This window comes from Scomber scombrus, chromosome 3 (genome assembly GCF_963691925.1).
Source record: "Scomber scombrus chromosome 3, fScoSco1.1, whole genome shotgun sequence".
Lineage (NCBI taxonomy): Eukaryota > Metazoa > Chordata > Actinopteri > Scombriformes > Scombridae > Scomber > Scomber scombrus.
The window spans coordinates 34771711-34797528 of NC_084972.1; the positions used below are offsets into that span (position 1 = coordinate 34771711).

At 38.9% G+C, this 25818-nt stretch overlaps 1 protein-coding gene across 1 annotated transcript; it reads right to left on the reverse strand.

Annotated features, from left to right (window-relative positions):
- Nucleotides 1-15629: 15629 nt before the first annotated feature.
- Nucleotides 15630-21466, reverse strand: LOC133976745 (ribonuclease inhibitor-like). Its single transcript, XM_062414948.1, has 5 exons — nucleotides 21318-21466; nucleotides 18147-18320; nucleotides 17464-17637; nucleotides 16067-16197; nucleotides 15630-15649 (listed from the first exon to the last, which is right to left on the reverse strand). Exons 1-5 carry the CDS (start codon nucleotides 21464-21466, stop codon nucleotides 15630-15632), a joined length of 648 nt encoding a protein of 215 aa, XP_062270932.1.
- Nucleotides 21467-25818: the final 4352 nt, after the last annotated feature.

Sequence of the window (25818 nt, forward strand, 5' to 3'; positions counted from 1 at the left end):
CAACAGACGATGCTGCCTGATGAAGACAAAGCTGAGAATACAGATAAATACAGGATCACTATTTGGCAACTAGCTGGTATCTTTTACCCTTTTTTGCTATGCAATGATTCAGAAACTGTTGACAACCTAATTAACAAGCCAATTATAAACCATTCAAAAAGCCTTTATAAGGGGAGACTTATCGTCAAGTGGTACCATTTTGCCTGTTCCCTTCTTGTAGAGGGAACCAAAAAGTGAGCCAGAAATTTGAAGAAAGTGATGAAGAGTTTCCTTTTAACGTTATTTACTGATCCAAAGCAGCCAGGATTAGCCACACTTCCACGGACTTGTTGTGCATCCACCTGTGTCCACGAATCACTCCTGAATCCTGCAGCTGAGCTTTATGAACTGGATGACATCCGCAGGAGAATGAACGTTTTTACTGGTGCAAAAAAGTCTGTTAATCCCTTCAGAAATGTTTAAAGGATCTCAGAGATAATACAGCATTGTGCATAAAGTATATCCACATATCTTAGTCAAGGATCAACATTAAACCTTATTAAATCCAAGCGAGTCCACAGTGAGGATTTACACAAGATGAGGCATGAGGGGGATTCTGTCAAATTATTAAAACTGAGAGCACAATAATGAAAATAACAAACCAGACTGAGTGGAAACAGCCACAGAAACAGGCAGAACAGACGACCCAGGGAGGCTTAGAGGTAAAGCAGGTCATCCACCAATCAGAAGATCGGTGGTTCGATTCCCAGCTCCTCCAGTCATGTCGGTGTGTCTTTGAGCAAGACACTTAACCCCAAATTGCGCCCAATGGTGCCATGGTGAATGTGACATGTAAGGCAAGGCAAGGCAGTTTTATTTATATATATATATTTATATAGCGCATTTCATACACAGTGGCAACTCAATGTGCTTTACATAAAGTATATAAAGTATGTAATGTAAAAGGCGCTTTGAGTGGTCAGAAAGACTAGAAAAGCTCTATATAAGTACAGTCCATGTACCATCTCACCATTTAACTTTCATAAAGCGAGATGGAGACAAAACCTCACTTCCTATTGTACTGTGAGAAAGGATTTCAGAGAGGTTTTCTTTGACACAATAAATAATACATATCCTGAGTTTATCCATATCCCCCGACTTTCAGAAATGGCCCTATCTATATAGGGAGGGGAGTTAATGTGCAGCAATAACTGCTAAATATGTTCAGTACTGTCAATCATTGAGAGAAACAAGCCCTTAAATACTGTTCATATTCTCTCTTCACAGTTTGTTCTCCTCATAAAAAGTGTCTCTACCAAATGTAGAACCACAGATGTGTTTAGAAAGCATCAATAGTCGATCTGACTGATCAATAAATGTGATTAAACCTTGATTCATGTTTCAGAGAGCAGAGAGAGTGTATTTTTTTAGCTTTTCCACCACTAAACATCTCCTATCACACAACATCATGTCCTATTTTACCTCAGACATGAAAATATAACATAGCAATAATGATTGAAATGTCTCTTTTTGGTAGTTTTAAGTCTCTTTAGTCACTCCATCTCTAAGTTACCATGGTAACTAGATGGCAGCTGTCACTCAAACTAACTGGAGGTTGTTTCTTAGTCATTTTTATGTCTCTTTTTGGTAGTTTTTAGGTTTCTTTAGTCAATTTAAGTCTCTTTTAGTCATGTTTTCATCTCTTTTTGGTGGTTAAATGTTATTTTATATGTAAAGGTAAAATGAGCAGAACTTTATGGAGCTGTGGGGTTTATTGTATAACCATTAGAGCCATCAGTCTTCACTGCTACATCATAAAAAGAAATCCTCATAACTACTATCTTATTAAAACTATTAACTATTCATTTCACTAAAACACATGTCAATAGATACGGAGATAATCTGACCCAGAACAGCCTCAATGGACAAACATTTGTAGCATCTATACAAAAATATAACATTTTAAAGTAATTGCATTTTTGTGCATTTTGGGCCACTTTAGAAAAAGACAACATTTCTAAAAAATAAAAGACATTTGTTATTTTTTGGTTTTTACAGCTGTTAATTGTCAAAATGAGTCAAATTTGACCCAAACAGTATGTAAGGGGTTAATAACAATAGATTAAAGCCTGTTTAAGTGAGATGTCTGACCTTTTAGATGAAGATTAAACTATAAACTTAATCAGAATAAAGACTTCATGAGAATTAAAGTACAACATGATGGTTCATATGTGTGTTTTGTGGATGTAACTTCCCTCCCAGTGCATCTTCCACCTGCACTCCCCCACACCTAACTCCCACTTACCCCCCCTCCTCCCTCCATCCCTCCCTCCCTCCCTCCTCTGTTTCTGGCACATCAATAGGAAATCGATGGCTGTCTGGGAGAGAAGGGGCGAGAGGTGGCAGCGGCAAAGCTATTGCTCCACCTGCTGAATGCGACGTGCCTGGAGTACCAAAAAACTGGAGTGTAAAGACAGACAGAGAGGAGACAGAAAAAAAGAGAAGAGTGGAGTAGTTTGGGGAGAAAGAGAAACAGAGAGAGAGAGAGAGAGAGGATGAGATAGTGGCTGAGAAAGTGAGAAAAGGGGGCAGAGAGCTTTTTTATTGACTGAAGAGGACATACTGTACATGGAGCAGAGATTATCTCGCCCTCTGAAGTCTTCTCATCTCCGCGTCTCGTTCCCACTGTTTGTCTTTCAGGGCCTCTCGCTCGCTCCGTCTCCACAGCTGATGGGGGGTATCAGAATTGGATTGTAGTGATCCCGGCGTGATACCATCGCTCTCTCTCTCTCTCACACTCTGCAAATAAAGAGGGATGCTGGAAGACAGAGAGGAGGGAGAGGAGGGAGAGGAGGTCGTTCAATCGAGGAGAAGCAAGGGAGACATGAAGAGATAAAGGGCATGTTGAGGAGAAAGCCGAGTGGGGTGGTGGTGGGGGGGGGAGTAATGGAAAAAGCAGGAAAGGATGAAGAGGAGGTCAAAGGAAGAGGGAGAGTTGAAGGCTGCATCTTAAAATGAATTGTGCCTGTCTGTGTGGTATTTTGTAGCACAATTAAATGAGAGATTCAATTAAATTAAGCAGCGCAAAGCAAGTTTTTCTTTTTTTCTTTGGTGGAAATTGGATCTTTGACATTGATGAAAATAGATTTTTGCATCTTAATGGGAACAAATGTGAGGGAATAATGCTTATAAAGAGTCAAAATGAACCATTTTAATTAAACGCTCTTCTTTTAAGGTTAGGGTCAAATGGTGTAACCACAAAAGAATAATAAATACTACATATTTTATCACCTACAGTGTATTTAAGTGGACTTATACTAATAATGACTTCATTTAAAACATGTAAATGGTTCCTGGTCTCCATGGTAACCAGAGTAAATGTAATATTTAGAACAATTGTATTCCATTACCTTTATTTAATATAAAAGTTATAATGTAAGATCATGCCAAACTAGTTGATATGGTGTTTTATTGACTATTTACTGTTTTTAAGCAAGTTGAATTATTTGGTACAAAGTTTTTATGGTTACACCACTTAGACATTTTTGCCATAATCCTCTAATATATTCTCTCAAAATGGATTAAAAGCAGAAATTTGATGCTGGGTCCACAAAAAAAGAATGTGTGCAAGTTATTCATACGTTTATTTTATCATTTTAACCCTTTAAATTTAAACTAAACCACATGGACACCTACAAAAAACCTCATTGACCCAGATACATTTAATCACAATAAAAATATAATGTTTGTAGTGATGCGATTGAAGCAGGAATGTTGGTAAATCAGTGTTGTATTTATCTATAAACTTGATTTATTCAGTATTTGTCCTTCAGTTCATTAAACTGCTGCAGTATCTGAAGCAGCAGGACAGATACAGGATGTGTAATCAGTGCTGCCAGATTCAGTGTGTTGTTTTGTTTGGTTTGTTTTTTTAATTTACTGGGAGGGTAAAATGTGTTTCGGGCAGGTTGTGAAACGGCAGCCCACTTTTTGTACCATTGGGTTGGTTTCCACTGACAAAAAGTTCGACTGTAGTCCAAAAAATCAGCTCCGCCTCTCATCTGAGAAGACTGATATTGGCACAGTAATGAGTTCAGTTGGCTTAGCTCGACACACAACAACTGCTTAATGTAAAAAACAAATATCATGATGGTTTATTTAAACTATTAACAGTGAAAGATGAAACAGTCTTCTCATAATTATTATTCTTTTGTAGTTCTTTGATACAACTTTGAGTGGATTTCTATTATAAATAAAATCGGGCTGCTCATGTGAAAACAAACTAAAGCTGCATCTTGCCTGAGCTTTCTTTTTGTGTTTTAGTTCCTATTTTATGTTTAAGTGTTTTCTCCTTCTGTGTGTTTTCTTGTTATCTTTACTTCCTGTGATTTCCCGCCTTAGTTGATTTCCTCATGTGCTTCACCTGTGTCTTGTTTTACTCACCTGTATTTAAGTCTTGGTTTTCTGTTCTATCTCTGTTTGATTCAGTCTGTTCTGTTGAGTCTTGTCTAGTTAAGCTTTGTTCTTTCTCTTCAGTTCCTGTATGGTGTTGTCAGTTCTTATCAATTTTGTTTACTTCTATCAGAATAAAAACACTTTTCTGAAGCCCCGTTTGTGATCTATGTGTTTGGATCCACCTGCTCCACATTCCTTGTGATAGAAAGTACAATATTTCCCTCTGAAAAGTAGAAAGTAGCATCACATTCATCACAAAAAAAGAGATACTGCATGGCTTTGTTCTTCATGTACAAATATAACACTTGATCATACAGATACATGGACACACACATTTCAGTGCCCTTAAAGCTGTTTTTAAAAATATCTCTCCTTTCTCATTCCCTTTCTCTGTCACATATCTCCTCCATAATTAGTAGGCTAATGAAAGGCCCTCTGTCTCCTTCAAGTGCCTTGTCGGACCCTCTCACACACACATACACACTTTTGTTACATATTGGGGACCATGTCAAACGCTGACATTGTTGGCACCAAAATGTAATTTCTGATATCCTGGTTAGTGTTTGAGTTAGGCTGTCCACAGTAAATGGAAGTCAATGCAACGTCCTCATTTGTATAGCTGCACACACACACACACATTTTTGTTACCTATTGGGGACCTTGTCAAACGCTGACTTTGTTGGGACCAGTAGTCCTTATAAGGCAAAAAGCTACAAATGAGTTCCTGGCTAAGGTTAAGGTTTGGGTTTAAGTCAGGCTGTCCACAGTGAATGGAAGTCAATGCAATGTCCTCACAAGTATAGCTGCACACACACAGAAACACACTTTTGTTACCTCTTGGGGACCTTGTCAAACACTGAGCTTGTTGGGACCAAAATCCAGTCCTCATAAAACAAAATGTCATTCATGAGGTCCTGGTTAAGATTTGGTTTCGACTGTGAATGGAAGTCAAAGTCCTCACAAGTATAGCTGCACACACACACACACACACACACACTCCCAGAGGAGAGTGAGATTTATCTGCGTTGGGTTTGCCGGTGTCACATCCAGATTCAAATGAACGGTGGTTTTAGCCACACAGAGTGAGAACGATCCTCGCCGGTGTCGTTTGCAGCTTAACGACACACATTTTTAGTGGACTAACAAGGAAGCTACGCAGGAAGTGTTGTACGGCGGCGTGCCTGCATAACCTCAGCTGTCCATCATTCTTACTATCTCAGCCGGAGCCCCAGAATGTAACTGCAGCACATTACTGTCTGTGCAAACATCCTGCAGAATGTAAAATATGCTTTTCCTTCCTGGCATCGATGCCTTTCTGACATTTCCCAGAGTTTAATCAATAGCTCCAAACCAAGACCAGGTCCTCAAATTCACAGCAGTGGACGTTCATGTACTATTTAAACCTATCTTGTTGCTTGTGGGTAAAATGTCAGCAAGCTAATGTTACATATTTTGGTGACTTTTTGTCACTAAAATAATAAAAAGTTTCAGTGATCGACCTTATAGAAAACAACCAGGGGAGATGAGTTTGAAACCTGATGAACTCAAACAGTAAATAGACGAGTTTCTGACATGTTGGAAAGCCAGTGATGGTTCTCACAGAAGAGCCAATGACAGATATTACAGTTCACATTATAAACTGTCCCTAAACAGACAATACATAGACAGAAACAACATTTTTAACCCTCCTGCTGTCCTCAGGTCAAGGAAGAACAGAAGGAAGGAAGGAAGGAAGGAAGGAAGGAAGGAAGGAAGGAAGGAAGGAAGGAAGGAAGGAAGGAAGGAAGGAAGGAAGGAAGGAAGGAAGGGAGTAAGGACGAAAAGAGAAAGGAATTAAGGAGAGAAGGCAGGGAGGAAGGAAAGGAGGAAAGAAGGAAGGAATGATGGAAGGGAAGGGAAGGAGTAAGGACGGAGGGAGGGAGAAGGTAGGAAGGAAAGGAGTAAGGAGGGAGGGAGGGAAAGAGGAAGGAAGGAAGGAAGGAAGGAAAGGAGTAAGGAGGGAGGGAGGAAGGAAGGAAAGAAGGAAGCAAGGAAGGATGGAAGGAAGTGAGGAGGGAGCAAAGAAAGAGGGAAGGAGGGGAAGAACGAAGGAAAAATTAAAGAAAGAGGGAGGAAGGAAAGAAGGAACAGTCAAAAGATATGGGATCAATTTGACCCGGGAGGACGACAGGAGGGTTAAATATCTTAAAGCTGTGGACTGGGATGTTGATTCTCACTGAAATCTGCAATTTAACATATATTTAGAGAGAAGTGTAATATGTAATAAAAATATATATATATCACATATATTGTCTTTTGAAGCTTTAAAGTATATAGAAAATTGTCAGATTACATAGTTGACTGACCCACAGTAGAAGCACAAAAGTTTACACAATCGGGCTGTTTAGTTGTGCAGCCTGAACGCACTCGTTAGGATTTGATTGAGCTGCCTTAAATACTGTATAAACAGTGCAACTTAATTTAAAAGGCAGATTGTTCTCCCAGAGCACGCTCCGCTCCGCTCCGCTGCTGTAACGCTCTCAGTGGGGTTCGACGCCGGCAGAAGACGGAGCAAAACTGTGCCTGATGGAAACCTCGGGGTGATGGAGAATGAAATGCAACAAAGGAGATGTTTAACCCTCCTGTTGTCTTCGAGTCAAGGAAGGAAGGGAGGAAGAAGGATGGAAAGGAGGTAGGGAGGAAGGAAGGAAGGGAGGAAGGAAGAAGGAAGGAAAGGAGGAAGGAAGGAAGGGGAGAAGGAAAGGAAGGAAAGAAGGAAGAGGGGATAGAGGGAGAAATGAAAAGAGGAAGGAAGGAAGGAAGGGGGAATGTAGGAGGGAGGAAAGAAAGAGAGAAGGAGGGAGGGAGGAAAGAGAGAAGGAGGGAGGAAAGAAGGAACAGTCAAAACAGACGGAGTCAATTTGACCCGGGAGGACAACATGACGGTTAAACCCGTTAGGTCACCGGGTCAAACCTGCACCAAAATGTTCTGTCATTGGAAGATCAAAGCTGTTCGTTCAGTTGGACGTTGTTCACTGTGCAGAATGATTGAGAGGGAAGGAAAGTTCTCTCTGTGCTCACTTTAAATCTCAGTTTAACACCTGGATCTACCTGCAGGATTCATGACATTTCAATTAGTTTAGGGGTCAATCGTGGTCCAAGTACACAAATTACACAGGTGTGATGTAGAAACCTGAAGATGAAAGAAGGAGGAGGAGAAATATTTTGTGTGGAGAATATCAGAGAGTGTGGAAAAATACACCTGACACAAATTATAAGTCTTTTATATATGTTTAATGTCTTGAGGGAATCTTTAAGTAGATCCAGAAGTGTCTCACAGTAAACAGCTGGTAACAGATCTGCATGTATAACGTACAACCGCTACACCTGCACATATAAATATCCGGTCCTCTGAAATGATGCCAACATGAGAGTAACTTAAAACTGCATTCTATCAAAAGGCCACCAGGGGGCGACCGTTTTGGTGTCAAAAGGACTTCCGTCTCTATACAAGTCAATGGAGAATTCACCAACTTCTCACTTGATTTCTAACCTCAGTAAACGTTTTCAAAATGTGTTTATGGTCTCAATCGCTAGTTTAAAGCCTTCTTCAATGCAGTATGATGTTCATTTGGGACATTTTGGCCTCCCTGATTTTATATGTGACGATAAAGCAGGGTATGCATTAGGGCGTGGCTACGTCGTGATTGACAGGTTGATTGGTTCACAGGTTCAGGAGGGCGCCTCATGCTCTTCCTGATGCCCATATAAGTAGAATCCCTGTTTTTATTTTTCCCAGCATGCACCGGAAATGTTCAAGATGGCGCTGCTCAGATCCGATACTATTCGCTTCCAAGCAGCAGTCCACAAACCAATGGGGGACGTCACGAATGTTACGTCCATTTCTTATATACAGTCTATGATAAATATACAGTATGTGCAGCTTGTTCTATTAGTTCACATCCAAATCTACATTAGTGTAAAACATGAGCACGGGACATAAAGTCCAGTGTGATTCAGCAGCTCTCAGCAGTACTGCAGGTGAACGACAGCTGCTGAGTCTGCACTTCACCCCCAAAGTGTCAAGTAATGACCATCAAATGACGCATATCAGGTCTTACACCTTGTTCATACAGTTAAACCTGTTACAGTAATGAGACATGAGGGTGAGGAACAGAGGGAAAACACAAATGTCTTCCCTCTAGAAATTACATCTGGATTCCCTGCAGCTCCGACTTTCCCTGTGATTGTTAATACATCTGAACTGCTGAGTGGGCCACTCGAAGCCGGCGGGGTTAAGCTTCCCTTTTGGCCTAGTCCTATTCAGATTGGAGGTGAAGTTGTAAATTATTGAGTGAGATGCTGCGAGGCTAAAGTGTGAGTGCAGTGTCAGCGAATTGCAGGTGTGTGGTCTGTGATCAGCGCTGAATGGATAAAGAAGGCGAAGGAGAGCCGCTCCGTTACATTATTGATAGAAAAGGATTTTGCTTGTTGAACACAGAAATGGACGACACACCTGCACCTTTCTCCACATTATGCAACTCAGGTTTTTTTTTTCTTTTTTTTTTTTTTTTCTAACTCTGAGCAGACGTTCACCTTTGCACAACACACATGGATCGCTGCAGAACATCCCGTGCATCGGTAAACTACATCAAAAGAGAGAGGCTCATAATTTGATATGTGCTTTCAAGTTTCCCGTGAAACTTTATCCCCTTGATGTCGACTGATGTGCGGCACATCAACGAGACTCACATCTGGTGATCTGTAAAAAAAAAAAAAAGGAGATGTTTTGGAGTGATAGCCTTTACTCTGCTCATTTCCTTAAGTTTTTGCAAGTTTTCCATTAGTCCCCCATCAAACCACATCCATCACATCCACCAGTTCATGTCATTACTGTAAAATAGTGACGCTACATTAGAGCTCTCTAAGCTTCTCTCTCTCTCTCTCTCTCTCTCTCTCCCCCCTCGTCATTAACATCATGGAAAGCCAATTGATATGCTTGCATGATTTTAATCCTCCCAACTCTGGTCGTGTCTTCTGAGAATTCTGAGGGGAAAAAAAACAAATTAAAACTGGAGGTCTGACTGCATGCGGGTGGAAAATCGGGTAATAATGCTGCAGTATTTTCTCAGTTTTTTTTCTCGCTCACAACCCCCCAAAGTTCTCTCTCTCCTTCTTCTTCCCTTCTTCCTCTCCTTTGCATACCTCCAATCTCCCGAGTCACAATTTTTCTTGACCCCCTCTCTTTCTTTTTTTGTCCTCTTTTGGCTCCTTTCTTGTACTCGTTCCTCATTCACTTTCATTTTCATCATTGTTTATCTTTACTGCAGTACAGTTTGAGGTACTTGTACTTTACTACAGTACAGTTTGAGGTACTTGTACTTTACTGTAGTATTTCCATGTGACACATTTAGTTACTTTTCAGATGCAGATTTGACACAATGGATAATATAACAAGCTTTATAAATACAACACATTGTTAAAGATGAAACCATCAGATGTCTATGAGTTGTCACCAAATAGTGATTTTTCCCTCTAAACTTCTCACATGGTTTCATTTCAATAAATCAAAGATTAGATAAAAAGTCCATAAACTGAAAACACATGTGTGTATCAGAACTTTGTTTGTTCTTCTTTCCTCTCTCATTAATCATCTCACCACCCCTCACATTCATTTTCTGACTCACATTATGAGATATTCTCACTGTCTATTTTAACTAAAAAAAGATCTCCAACAGTAGAACTACTTAGTCATTATATCCACAGGAAGGCTCTCAGTGTGGCAGCCACCTCCAGAGGCTACATAAACTAACTATAGTAGCAGGATTTCACTTCTTTACTCCAAATGTCAACTTCTCAAATCCATCGGTACATACTGGAGCTGAATCACATCTGAGATATGAGAGTGGAAACACCTTAGCAACCGCCTTAGCAACCACCTTAGCAAGATAGTCAGATAGTTGATGGTAAGGACCGGTAAAAGGAAGGAGCAAAGATGATATTTTTCAGCTCTACCTTTCATCTGATAAGGCAGTTGTACTTTAGAGAGTTCACTATTGTTTCATGATATCTTTTAAAAGGTGGGGATCAGTGTTGACAGTCAGTTTGTCCACAGCTCCACACTGAACTCTCTTTACCCCTGGCAGAGACTCAATTCACATTCTCACAGCAGCACAAATGTAAACACCTCCTCGCCATCTTGTATTATTTTAAAAAGGGTTAAAAAAAGTTAATAACTCCAAAAAGGTCCGTCGCCACGGCAGCAATATCTGTTTATATGCCGCAGTAAAAATGAGGACAGCAATCTGAACCTTACTCTGCTGTAAACCTCAGCAGCCTGGTGTGTGTGTGTGTGTGTGTGTGTGTGTGTGTGTGTGTGTGTGTGTGTGTGTGTTCATGTTCGTGTGTGTGTGTGTGTGTGTGTGTGTGTGTGTGTGTGTGTGTGTGTTCATGTTCGTGTGTGTGTGTCAGTGTGTGAAGGTGAAAAATGCAAACAGACAGCCTGACTGAATTGCTTGCCTGAACTACAGTATATATGCAGTGCAAACACACAAGCATGCACTCTCTCACACACACACACACACACACACACACACACACACACACACACACACACACACACACACACACAGGTGACTTTCAGAGATGTAACAAGGTGAACAGTGAGACATTTCTGCAGAGTTTCCCCTGAAACATTTTAATTAATAAGGAAACACATGGCACAGTTTACTCTAATAAGTCAGCTGGGTATAAATTCACTTTATTTAATGAATTTAATTAAAGTAAAGTCAAGGCAACAAAATGATGCTTTGATTCTACATTAATGAAAATAGAAGTTTAATTTGTTGTTTGATTATGAGAACATTATCATCAACCTGCACATTAAAGTGAACTGAATCATCATTAGAATCAATCAGCAGCTCCCACGGCTTCAGTCTAAAGTACCTCAAAATGACACAGACAACCTTAACTTCAATGAGTCATTTTTATCTCAATCTCTAAACTCAGAGCCTCTAATAAGTGTGCTGGTGGTCATTTAGGAAGTTATTGCTCCGTTAATAACATTTGAAGACTTGTAATAGCTTTGATGTCTGCGGTGTGGGCGTTGATTGACAGCTGTGATTGACAGTTGGCTCAGCTGCTGCTCTCTTCTGCTCCGTGACTCAGAGTCGGACGGCCGTCACAATGAGAAACGTGATGATAGTCAGATGTATTCCTGGGACTAGAGTGGCTGAGGATGAGCATCAGTATGGTAAACATTAGTGTATTTTTAGGTTTTACACCATTACTATCACACAATATCATGTCCTATTTTACCTAAGACATGAAAATATAACATAACAAAAATGATTTTAATGTATTTTATTTAAACTGAAAATTACAAGAAGAGGGGAAGTCGTCATTTTTTGTTCTTGTTGGCCTCCTGACTCTTATAGTTTTGGTTAATTTTGGTATTGCTTACAAATAAACAAAAACTTTGCAATCTTGAGTTCGGGTTTGGTGTCTTATATGTTGTCATTCACTAGTTGAACCATTAATTTTAGTTTTGTGGCCTCAACACCCAACAAAAAACATACATACATACATAATTTTTTCTCCTATCATTGAGGGCCCCTTTCTACCCAAGGGCACCAGATTGCCCATATGGTAGATGTGGCAGGACAACAACCACAATCAATGGAATCTAGGTTCATGTTAAAACTATTCCCCCCCCGCTATTATTATATAAATGTTTATCAACAAGAAACGGAGCAAACACTTTCTTTGTCATGGTGGAAGCAACACACTGCAGTATGATACAGATTATACATCGACTATAAAGCTGCAACACACACACACACACACACACACACACACACACACACACACACACACACACACACACACACACACACACACACACACACACTCACACTCAATGACATCACTGCAGAAGGAAAAAAAAGGCTTTTATAGACCCTTTAGATTTGTTTACCACTGCCTTATACTGTTATATTGATTTGGTATAAAGTTAAATTACTTTAAAGGCTCGCCAAGTAAGAACAGGAAGGTAAAAGGTCCAGAAAGACACATTTCAGAAAGAGCTTGTTTATTGGCTGTAACCACGGCAATCACAGCGAGTCAGGAAACAGGCTGCACAACCTTGATGCTGATCTCTCTGTTCTGTGTATCTTTTCTTTGTGTTATCTTTTCATTTTGATGTACTTTCTTCACTCTTTCTCCGTCTGTTTGCTCCTCTCACTTTTTCTCCTACATCTTTCTCTCTCACAGTGTTTTTTTTCTCTCAAGTAGAGGACGGTCACATTGTCAGGGTTGACTGCCTTGCTAGCTGAGAACATCTCCTCATACCAACATGTCACTCAAACAAAACTGAGACTGCTGAGGAAGACAGGAGAAAGAAATATATAGATATATATAATAGAGTGAGAGAAAGGGGACATGGAGAGAGACAAGAGAACCAAAAGACAGGGTGAAAAGACTGGAGGAAAAGATATGAGTGTTGGACTGGAAATGAAAGATGACCCAAGGGAATGAAAGTGAGAATAGAGAAAAGAATGAAGACGGAAATAAAAAAGACAGAAACAAAGACAGACAGACTGGTGTCACTGTGACACTGTGAGCGTGTTTGAAAGTTGTCATTCAAACATGATAAATGTCTGAGAGGAAGAGACTGTCACTACCTCCGGCTGCTCGGTCAATATTTCCAGACAGATAAAGATATAAATAGACCGACGCAGCCCTCCAGCAGCTGGCAGAAAAATATCAAAAACTTTGTGGGGTCGTATTTTAATCATGTAAATGCAACACCCAGGGCACACTGGTGGGATTTTGGTTGGTGTGTGTGTGTGTGTGTGTGTGTGTGTGTGTGTGTGTGTGTGTGTGTGTGTGTGTGTAGCAGTGCAAAGTGCAACAGAGCTGGATGAAGGTGAATATTGATCAGAAAGTGTGGTGATTAATAAATAGTCAGCTGAGCCAGTCAGAGAGAAGGAAGCTTTATTTATAAGGTACATTTCTAACACAGATATACAATTCAAAGGCAAATATACAGAATATAATGAATAACAATAAATAAAATAAAATAAATTAGATTTTTTTAAACTGAGGTCAGCAGGCATTAACTCAACAATGAGGTATAGTTGAATTTAAATTAGGCCTATTGACTATTATTTCTAAAAAAAATAAGTGCAGAACCTGTGGTAATTAGTTGGCTAAAAAGGTCTAACACAGAATTGGGTGATAATTTATACCTTTATGTTTTATAAACCAAACCAGGTCAATTTTAACCCCACAGGGCAAAAGTTGCACAGTCGATGGGAAGACAACAGGAAGGTTAAATGAAATAAGATGCAAATGGGCAGTGTGTGCTGTGTACACTGTGACTGTGGGAAGTCATGTGGTCATCTGGCGAGACCCAACACTATATTATGTGCTAGCAATAGAAAAAAATACCTGTGAAAGTGAGTCTGTAGCATTGAAGTTAAGCGTTAACAGCAGTCACGGAAAGGATGAAGATGGGTTTAGAAATATAGTTTTGTTCTGGGTCAAGGTACAAAAAGAAGACCATTAAAGGCATGAAGGGTCTGTGTTATCTGCACAGAGAGAAGCCGCTGAGCTCTTTAGGCTGCCGAGGCGTATTAAGAATTGAACAGTGACGTCCTCCTCGGGATCACTGAGAGTTTCTGACAGCGGGAGCCCTAAAAAATCTCAAAGTTTTCTAACGGTGCAGCTAGATTGTGCCCGAGGCGTCAAAGAGAGAGAAACGAACCAAATTGAGTCCTCTGGAATTAATTTGAATTTTGCCAGGCAGTGAAACATTAATACGTGTCCCTTAGACAACCTGAATGAGCCTCTCGGTTTGGCTCGCTCTATCGCTCTCTCTCTGACTTGATAGCCTGTTGAGGGCAGATAATTAAAAACACATTCAAATGAGCCAAAGATGGAAATTTTGCATCACACAGAGCAAATCTACACACACACACACACACACACACGCATAAAAGGACAGACAGGGGCCCAGATCCCAGCAGACACTGATGTAATCAGTGACCTTTGGATGTGTCCACATTTACACACAAGGTAAGGGTGAATTCATTTGCCTTTTTTTCAGACAAGAAGGTAACACGAAGGGAAAAAGAAAAGGAGAGAACAAAAACAGAGGTGATGGAGAGAAGCAGGAGGGAGGGAGGCAGGGAGGGAGGAAAGACTGAAATCTAAGAGAGAGAGAAAAATAAAGAACAAGATGAAATAAAACAGTTCACCTCCCTCTTGATCGTGGAGGTTAAAGTCAATAAAATAAGTTATTTTTTATCGTCTTTTTTCTTTTTCAGCTGTTCACCTCCAACCTTTGTTTTGGCACGCTTGAATGAATTTGACTTCTTAATGAATGCCGGATCAATAAGTGGACGGGAGGCTACAGAGAGTCATTCACTGTGTGGAGCTGAAAGGTTGAGAATATGTGTTTGTGACTGAGAGAAAATCGCCCTTTTAGATCCTGAAGTAAAAACATGAATTTCCAGCTTCTTCAGGAAGAAAACTTAATTTAAAATCACAGTAACTAAGTTTGCATCTCATGATAGTCTGTTTGATATTTCTCTCACAACCTTAAACAAACTTCTTTTCCCCACTGAGTCCAAGAAGATTACTAATTCACTAAATCAGATTTCAACTGAACAGAAAATATAGTGAATATTTGTTTCCATCCACTGCTGTAGTGTGAATATTAGCAGATAAAACAGCAGGTGGCGCTAATTCTCCAATCGATGCCTTTAAACTGTTGCAAAAGAAGAGGGCACTACCAGATGACGTCATTAAAGCTCAAACAATGGAAAACATGATAATCATCGCTCCACTATGTCTCACTCTCTCCCAGCAGTAATCCTCCTGCTGAAAGTCACAGTCAATTCTCTTCTGCTTCATTCATTAGTTTGTCCTTGTTAACTCTCAGTGTGATTGTGAGACGCTTGATAAATATGAGCCCAGGCTCACAGTCTGACTTATAACACCTGTTTTTATCTTTATCTACATCAAACAGCTCATGTAGAACAACTCGGTAAAGTGCTGACTTCAGCTAAATCCAGAGATAACTGTTCAGTTTGTGGTCAGTTAAGAGACTTAAGTGAAGATGATAAAAATCCAGATCCAGACTCCAGATGGATCATCAGGATCCAGCTGATCCTAGATGTTCACTCACACTCTGACCCACTCCGACTCACACTCTAACCCAGGTGTCCACCACCTGATGAGAGAAGAAGAAAGAACAGAGGTGATAAATGAGTGTTTAGTGAGACTCACTTCATCAGCTGTCAGTCAGTGATGCAGCACATCCAGTATAAAGATAGATAGATAGATAGATAGATAGATAGATAGATAGATAGATAGATAGATAGATAGATAGATAGATAGATAGATAGATAGATAGATAGATAGATAGATAGATAGATAGATACATAGAGAGATCTAAATTGCATGCACAGTGCAATAGATTGCACGTTTATTTTTCGTGCATTTATGGGAAAAGCAGCACTGAGAAAGTTGGAGGTTCCCCAGGAAATACTGGTTTAATACTAAACTGCTGAAACCAGCACAGACTGACTCCAACTCTCTACTGACCTCAGAGTCTCCAGTCTGCAGTCTGGGCTATCCTGAAGATCACACAGCTGCTTCATGTCTGAATCCTTCAGGTAGTTCATGTCCAGATCCAGATATCTCAGATGGGAGGGGTTGGACTTCAGAGCTGAGACCAGATAATCACAGCTGGTCTTTGACAACCTGCAGTAATACAATCTGAGTAAAGAATAAATTAAATCTCTTTAGAAAACAAAGTTCATTAATTCGAAATTATTATACTGTAATCTGATTTGTTAAGAGTTACTTTAACAACTAACAGTGGACATTTTCTACAGTTTCTTTAACAATCAGTCATCTTTTATAACTACACACTAAACTTTCTACAGTTAAAACCTGGAAACAAATTAACTTCATGGATGTAAGTTATGTATGTACATAAATTAGGTTCAGTTGTTAAACATTAAGATCAATAATAGTAACAGACAGTCAGTGAACTGACCTCAGAGTCTCCAGTTTACAGTCTGGACTCTTCAGAAAACCACACAGCAGGTTCAGTCCTGAATCCTTCATCTTGGTTTCACTCAGATCCAGCTCTCTAAGATGGGAGGGGTTGGACTTCAGAGCTGAGGCCAGATAATCACAGCTGGTCTTTGACAAACTGCATTTTTTCAGTCTGAATAAAGAATAAATGAAGTCAGTTTAGGAAATGAAGTTCAAATTACAGTACAAATTATGAAGTTTTGTAATCTGTTGATAGTTGAAGAAGGTTTAGGCCGGGATCAGACTACACAAATTCAGGCTGTGACACTGCGACAATAAGTCTAGCATGTTAGATATTTTTGTATTTTCTTCCCATGACGTGATCCTTGACGCTGACCAACAGGATGACCAAATGCTCTCTCTGAAGGACAGACAGTCCATCCTGTCCTCTGCTTGACACCCAGGAACGCGTCCTCAATCATTGTTTCTTCCTTTTCTTTTTTGTGTCTGAGCAGAAGACCGCTAGCATCACACACAGCGCTTCAATAGCCGTGATTGACAGTTTCTCAACACGCCTCCCAGATGACTTATGAACTTGCACCGGGTCGTGAATGATGATTGGTCCGGATCATACTTGTAGTGTTGTCTTTCACGTGGTGACCATTGTGAAAGACAAAAATATTGTGTAGTCTTAAATTTAGAAGTTTAGAAAATGTAAACACCAAAAAGCTGTTAGTTTGTATGTGTGTGTGTGTGTGTGTGTGTGTGTGTGTGTGTGTGTGTGTGTGTGTGTGTGTGTGTGTGTGTGTGTGTGTGGACATTTTCTACAGTTTCTTTAAGAATCAGTCATCTTTTATAACAACACACTAAACTTTGTACAGTAAAAACATGCAAACATGGAAACAAATTAACTTCATGGATGTAAGTTATGTATGTACATAAATTAGGTTCAGTTGTTAAACATTAAGATCAATAATAGTAACAGACAGTCAATGAAATGACCTCAGAGTCTCCAGTTTACAGTCTGGACTCTTCAGAAAACCACACAGCAGCTTCACTCCTGAATCATTCAGCTTGTTTCCTCCCAGATCCAGCTCTTTCAGATGGGAGGAGTTGGACTTCAGAGCTGAGGCCAGATAATCACAGCTGGTCTTTGACAACCTGCAGTTGTTCAGTCTGAATAAAGAATAAATTAAATCAGTAAAAAAAACAATTTCTTGTTTTTAATTATGAAATGCTTCATAATCTGTTCAGAGCTGAAGAAGGTTTGAATGTAGAAGCTTAGAAAAAGTAAACTCCAAACAGCTGTGTGTGTGTGTGTGTGTGTGTGTGTGTGTGTGTGTGTGTGTGTGTGTGTGTGTGTGTTCTGAAGAATCAATATCAATGATCAGACATTATTCATTAAAACACACTTAATAATAAATAACAATTTAATGTATTATAATATATATTTAATATTTAGAAATAACAAAGACATATTTCTCTATTAAGTTAACATGATCAGTTCTACTGAAAATTATAAACATTAATTTACTTTATCAACTAATAGTGGACATTTTTCTACAGTTTCTTTAAGAATCAGTCATATTTTATAACTACACACTAAACTTTGTAAAAACATGGAAACAAATTAACTTCATGGATGTAAGTTATATATGTACATATATTAGGTTCAGTGAACTGACCCCAGAGTCTCCAGTTTACAGTCTGGACTCTTCAGAAAACCACACAGCAGCTTCACTCCTGAATCCTTCAGCTTGTTTCCTCCCAGATGCAGATATCTCAGATGGGAGGAGTTGGACTTCAGAGCTGAGACGAGATAATCACAGCTGGTCTTTGACAAACTGCAGTAACTCAATCTGAGTAAAGAATAAATGAAATCAGTTTAGAAAGAAGTATAGAAAATGTAAACTCCAAACAGCTGTGTGTGTGTTTGTGTGTGTTCTGAAGGATCGATATCAATGATCAGACATTATTCATTAAAAGACATTAAATATAAAAGAGAAATATTTTTCCATCAAGTAAACTTGATCAGTTTGGAAGAGACATTAGTTTACCAAAAATTATAAACATTCATTTACTTTAACAACAGATATTTTCTACAGTTTCTTTAAGAATCAGTCGTCTTTTTTTAATAATAGACTAAACTAAAAACATGCAAACATGGAAACAAATTAACTTCATGGATGTAAGTTATGTATGTACATAAATTAGGTTCAGTTGTTAAACATTAAGATATATAATATATATATATAATAATAGCAACAGACAGTCAGTGAACTGACCTCAGAGTCTCCAGTTTACAGTCTGGACTCTTCAGAAAATCACACAGCAGCTTCACTCCTGAATCTTGCAGGTTGTTTACACTCAGATCCAGCTCTTTCAGATGGGAGGAGTTGGACTTCAGAGCTGACACCAGATAATCACAGCTGGTCTCTGACAACCCGCAGTTCATCAATCTAAATAAAGAATAAATTAAGTCAGTTTAGAAAACAAAGTTTCATAATCTGATCAGAGCTGAAGAAGATTTAAATGTAGAAGTTTAGAAAACGTTAACTCCAAACAGCTGCGTGTGCGTGTGTGTGTGTAATAAGTTCAGCCGAAGCTAATATGAGGTTTTGACAGTACTAGACTCACACTTGATTTGTGACTCAAAGTTTCAGAATATTTCAAACTAAATTCCCTCTTTGAGTTTAGATCCCTCCACTGCAGCTCAGCAAGGAAACACTGAAGAAACACAAACATACTTACTTGATATGTGGAGCTCAGACTGCTGAAGCCTCATATTAGTTTAAACTCTGAAAGTCATTTTTACTCACAACAAGACTGTATATTCCTGAAAACGTTTAAATTCTACAGATTTTTGTTCAGAAAATCGTGAAAATTATGAACCAAACATTTGAAACTTCAGTGAATCTACCCAAGCTACAGTCAGTGAACTGACCTCAGAGTCTCCAGTCTACAGTTTGAACTCTCCAGTCCAGCAGACAGCAGCTTCACTCCTGAATCAGACAGGATGTTGAGACTCAGGTTCAGATCTGTCAGATGAGGGTTGGACTTCAGAGCTGAGGCCACAACTTCACAGTGAGTCCCAGAGAGTCCACAGTTAGAAAGTCTGTAATGACACATATATTACAACATATGTTATCATTAAAAAGGACACTTTATATTTACTTCATGCATTTGATGATGAAACAGTTTGACATTTACTATTTTGATGAACATTTGATCTTCACATCAGTGGTTCGGATCATCTTTTTTTAATATTTTAAATATTTGTTTTCTGAGGATTTATTCCTTTAATGGACAGTTGAGAGATAAACAGGAAACAAGAGGAGAGAGAGACAGAGAATGACATGCAACAAAGGTCCACCACCAGAATCAAAGCACAGACCAGTAAGCTACCAGAACACTCCCAGTTCAGAGGATGCTGTCTCACTGTGCTTGAATGAAACAATCATTCTCATCACTCTCTCTCATACCTGCATACTTTTAATCTTTGTTTTGCTTTAATCTTGCAGATGAAGGAGAGAAAATGGAGTTACATTGAGGCTTCCATAATGTGCACAGTGTGTCTGTGTGATCTGATCCAATGTCTGTCTCCACAAAGTTAACATGAGGACATCTTGATTAGAAAACCACTTTTACTGTCCACTATGTTTAATGTGACTGCAGGATATTTAGACTCAGTTCAACTCAGTGAACAGTTCCAGTTGATAAAGATCATCTCTCTTTGCTACCTGCTGCTGTCAGGTTCACATCCATAAGCAGCTACATTTACTGACTGTTCACAAACACTAATGAAACTAATGACCTGACAATATTACACCTGTACATCATTAAATATTTAGACGTTCAGTTGTCGACTTTCTTTTCTGAGAATCTGAAAAACTGATTCAGCACAAACACAATGAACAAACCAATAAGGTTGAATTATTTTCAACATGATGTCATCAGAAAGATGTTATCAGGGCATCAGCATTAAAAATATAACATTGAGCTTTAATGTGTATCAGATCTCTTTAAACAGGCTGAATTCTGCCATTCTGCTCTAATATATTGATCAGACCTCTGTGCATTTCCTGCTACTACTCTTTTCTACACCAACAAGAGAGAAAACGGCTGAGAGTTTCTTTCTGTGACCAACAGAATATCAGAAAGACTTCAAAACAAAAAAGTGTAACACCACTTCCCTCTTTACAATAAAAAGATGAATTCATGCTCGGTTCAGGGGTTTAGTCTCGTATGACCAGTAGTTTACAGAGGCTAAAGTTTGTTAACGTTAGCTAACTTTACATATTGTTGTATAACTGACATTACTGAATCAGTGTGATGATCTGATGACTATTATATCATGTAATAATAACTTTACTGCACTCACTGATAACTGTAAAATACTGATATATGTTGTGATAAAATGCTGCTGTTATAAAACCTCAACCACAACCTCTAAAGTCCTTCATGTGTTTCACCAGGTTTGAATGATGCCTCCAACACCCAAAGGAAGATAAATAGAAGAAAAACTGTAAAATCCAATAATTACTAGAAATAAATAGAATAACTGTTCATTAACTTAACAGCTATAAACAACCAACTGAAAAATCAGCATTTAAACTCACAACATTTAAACAGCTCAAGAACATCTGAGACTAAATATAACTGACATGTTATTTCAGCTTTAAACAAGTTGAGCACTATTATAACAATAATAAGAATGTTATATTAGATATATTTAAGAACTAAACTACTAATCTAAACTGATTTAAAATATTAATCACATCTGGACTTACTCAGCCTTTCTGCAGTTCCTCACAGCTGGGATCAGTCTCTTTTGTCCCTCCCATGATGTGTTGTACTTGTTCAGGTTCAACTCATCCAGAACCTCCTCTGACATCTGCAGCATGTCGGCCAGAGCTGAGCACTGGATCTCAGAGAGTCTCTTCTCTGATCTGTTCTTTGACTTCAGGAACTGTTGGAGCTTCTGATGTACTGCGTGGTCGTACATCTCCATCAGACAGTGGAAGATGTTGATGCTCCTCCGTTCAGTCTTACTTTGCACAGTGCTGGTCTGACTGTCTGTCTGCAGTCCAGGTCTGGTTCTGGATCTTCCTGCACACTGGGGACAGGAGGAGTCTTCTGATTAAGCAGACTGGAACCAGTATGAGGTGATGCACTGTCTGCAGAACCAGTGTCCACAGCTGGTAGAGACTGGATCCTTCCACAGAAACAGCCCTCCTGAACCTCTCTCTGTGGACATGAACACATTCTTTATGACACGATGATATGGGCATCAGGAGGAGCATGAGGCGCCCTCCTGAACCTGTGAACCAATAAACCTGTCAATCACCACGTAGCCACGCCCTAATGCATACCCTGCTTTATCGTCAAATATAAAATCAGGGAGGCCAAAATGTCCCAAATGAACATCATACTGCATTGAAGAAGGCTTTAAACTAGCGATTGAGACCATAAACACATTTTGAAAACGTTTACTGAGGTTAGAAATCAAGTGAGAAGTTGGTGAATTCTCCATTGACTTGTATAGAGACGGAAGTCCTTTTGACACCAAAACGGTCGCCCCCTGGTGGCCTTTTGATAGAATGCAGTTTTAAGTTACTTCCGCGTTGGCCTCATTTCAGAGGACCGGAACGCCTGGTATTTACACACTTACACAGTTTTTGTTCTTCAGCCTCTGAGATTCAACACATTCAGTTATCTTCACAAGAGTTCAAAAGTAATAAGATGGAAAAAACAATGTGTCAAAGAAGGCAAAGAAGAAGAAGACTGCCAACTAGTTAACATGTGAACAATGCAGGATTTAAAATAGAGGTTTGATGAGAAGGGAAGTGGATTCAACACAAGGAGACACATAATGTGTTTTGGTAAGTAAGTCAATGTAAACATGGCTTTTGTCTGTTAAAAAGAAAACTGAGCAAAACAGAAAAGTCCACTAGTGGAAAATAACAGACTGCTGCTCTTTTGTGTTGTGCTGCTGAACAGAGAGCTCTGCTAAATATCTTCATAATGCATCTTTTCATTAGTGTTTCTCTCTCCCTCTGTGTGAGTGTGATGCAACAGTTTGACACATTTTGTAACATTTATTTTATTAAAGACCTTTGAATTGCTTTGTTGATGAAATATGCAAACCAATAAAGTTATCAAATCATAATCTACAGCCCTGATATTAACACTCACCTGCCTCAGAGTTGCTGTTTTCCTCCTTCTGCTTGCTGTAAAATGACGTCTAAATGGACTTTCACCTTTACTGCCTATGTGTCTGCTCCTCCCTTCTTCTCTATGCTAGAGGGTGTGTGTGTGTGTGTGTGTTTTCCTTTACTTCATATCTACACTACAACCCTCATGAAACCGTCTCACTGAATCATCTTCAGATCAATTTACAGTAGCAACATTGTGAAACTTTGTTTCTGAGGGTCCAGGTTCATTACTGAAGTTTGGAGGATATTCTTTAGACCGTTCAGTCATCATAGATAGACAGCTGGATATTACAGACTCTGCTCCGTCCTCCTCTTTCTCCTCTTTCTCCTCTTTCTTCATCTTCTGGAGTACTGTAATACATGACTTTAACTACAATCATGTGTGTTTTCTTGTCTTCACAGAGATAAACTTTGACTCTTCAGATAAACATCTGTGTGCTTCTTAATTGCGACGTCTCTCCATTCAGAACGCAGCAGTGAAGTTTGAAGACCTCAAACTCTGGTTTCATATTTTTCTGACACAGTTTAATCAACTAAACAATTAATCTGAAACATAATCAGCAGATTGATCAGTAATGACGGTAAACATTATTTGCAGTCTCGATATTAAACACTCACCTGCCTCAGACTGTTTCCTCCTTCTGCTCTGCTGACTGTGAAATGGCGTCTAAATGGACTTTCACCTTTACTGCCTACCTGTCTGCTCCTCCCTTCGTCTTTATTGGAAGTCATATGTGTGCATATATGTGTGTGTGTGTGTGTGTGTGTGTGTGTGTGTGTGTGTGTGTGTGTGTGTGTGAGACAAATAATAAAACAGAATTATATAAATGGTTGTCCTTCTTTTTCTTTATTTCCTTGCATGTTTTTTTCTTTCCTTTATATCCAGAACAGAAGCTAAAGGCAATTGCAAAATGTGAGGTATAATCTTCTATATTCAATGTTATAAATATAGATTTATTACATTTTTACATTTATCAAAAAGTGTCAATGTTCTGTTGTAAAACAGGTTATCAGCCTTAAAATGACAATAATCTCTTTAATTTAATTAATTTAATCTCATTAGCAGCACCTTGGTAGCCGAGTGGTTACAATGCATGCCATATATATATATATATATGTATATATATATATATATATATATATATATATATATATGTATATCAGCAACGTCCCTGGTTTAAATCAGGTAAGGGAACTTTGTGGCATGTCACACCTACCTCTATCGCCCCTTGTCTCCTGTTGCTCCCCCTCCCCCCAAAAAAAGCAATCTCATTAATTAATTTCATGTTGTGGCTGATATAACTTCTATGCTGGACCTTTTAAGGGATTAAACATATTGTATTTGTACGTTTTTATTGTTTAAAAAGAGATACTATGTAAGTATCAAATATGATACAAAACTCAGATATGCAAAGTGTGCTGTGTGTCACACTTTATTCCCTCTTTTCTGATCCTGAGTTTGTTTTCTTCTCTTGTGGTAGTAAGGGCTGATCTGCCAGTTTTAACCTTATATCTCCTGTTTATCAATTATAAACCAGCTCTATTTATACAGTATTTAGTTATGTAGATGGATCTACTCTCATTCATATTGAGCCTTTTTGTCTTTGTGGCTGCTGAGGACTTTATTCATGTTGTGTCTCAGTCGTCTCTGTAGAAGCTATAACACAGTTTACATTTGCTTTTTATCTACACAACACATTTTACACCTCAGACAAGAAGAGTAACCTTTTTGTGATTGGGTGTTTATGAAGATTATAGCGAAAAAGTTGGAATTAGAAAGTGTGACAGCATGTACATAACTCCTGTTTATTCTCCTACATCTCTATTTCATCTTTATGAAGTCTTTTTAAACAGGCAAATCACTTCTAACTTAATCAAAGAAAAGAAAACAAATGAAAACTAACAGACATGCATCACCGTATTAATCCATGTAATACATTTACATCACACACTTAACACAAACAGTATTTATCAATCATCTTCTTCTACTCCGACGTTGCAGCTTTTTTTTTTAATAACTCAACTCCTTTCTTCCAACATCATTTGTCTCTCCTTTTTAAGGAGTGGTGGAGCACCGTGACTGTTCTCCCGACTTGTCAGCTGTGATTTACCGCACCATTATAGGCCCCCGCGTATAAAACACTGGGTTGATAACAAATGCATGGAAAATAAAAATCTGCAGGTGTTTGCACTGGTAGGGTTTGTGTGCTTCTTCAGGCGAAAAATCAGACGGAGTTCCCAAGATCATTTCTCTTCTACTTTGACGACGGCACCAATCTCTCTTTCTCTCTCTCTCTCTCCAGCGCTCTTTACGCCATCTTTCATTCCCACCTCAATCTTTCACTGTTTCTATCGTCCTTGCTCTCTTTATATTCTCCTTTCCAAAAGCAACACGACACATTCCTCATCTTATGATTAAGAGGAAGCAGTTGTCAAAAACAGACCCAAGACGTAGCCGGAAAACCACGAAAGAATGACTCCATTAACCAGATGGAAAAACAATAAAACCTTGTTGATATTGTATCTTATTCTGTATGTGCTGTTATATAAATGCAATGTGTCTCTTTAACTGGGATGTGAAGTCGGGGGTTAGCAGGGAGGGGTCAACTTGAACTCAGATTTGTCTTTCTAATGTAAAAAGTGAATTAACTCAAACACTGCAGTAAAAGTCAAGTTTTGGGAGGATCAGGCCTCTAAATATGTGAGTTTTTTTAGTTTTGGGGTTTTCAAGTGTACTCTTATGCACAAAAAAAAAGTAACGAACAAAACGAAGATGGCCACCTGTCGCAACATTAAATCATTATAAGAACAAATTTCAATAATGGTGCGACATATTTTGTGCTCAAATAACATGTTTAGAAGCCTCAAAGTTGAATGTCATTATTTCACATTGCCCCCCCTGCTGGACAGGATTTGTATTGCAGCACATTTAATTTCTTCCCAGGTGTTCCTGATTCACACTCAGTACGTTTAAATGCAGCAAAAAAATCGAATTTCTGATCGTATCAGATAAAGACAACAAACTATCTGACAGCATTCAAACAAAGATGGCGTACGAGGAGATGGACGATGCTACAGTAGCGTACATTTCGTGCATTATTTTCCTTCTAATAATGCATATAAAAAGAACAACAGACACTAT

Bases quoted from the DNA above. Each gene is read 5' to 3' on its own strand.
- LOC133976745 (XM_062414948.1), bottom strand. From the start codon at position 21,466: ATGTACGACCACGCAGTACATCAGAAGCTCCAACAGTTCCTGAAGTCA. The intron at 16,198-17,463 runs GTCATTTCATTG...TTCTTTACTCAG, and splicing joins TGTAAACTGGAGACTCTGAG to ATTGTATTACTGCAGGTTGT. The intron at 15,650-16,066 runs GTGATCTTCAGG...TTCTCTCATCAG, and splicing joins TTCAGACATGAAGCAGCTGT to GTGGTGGACACCTGGGTTAG.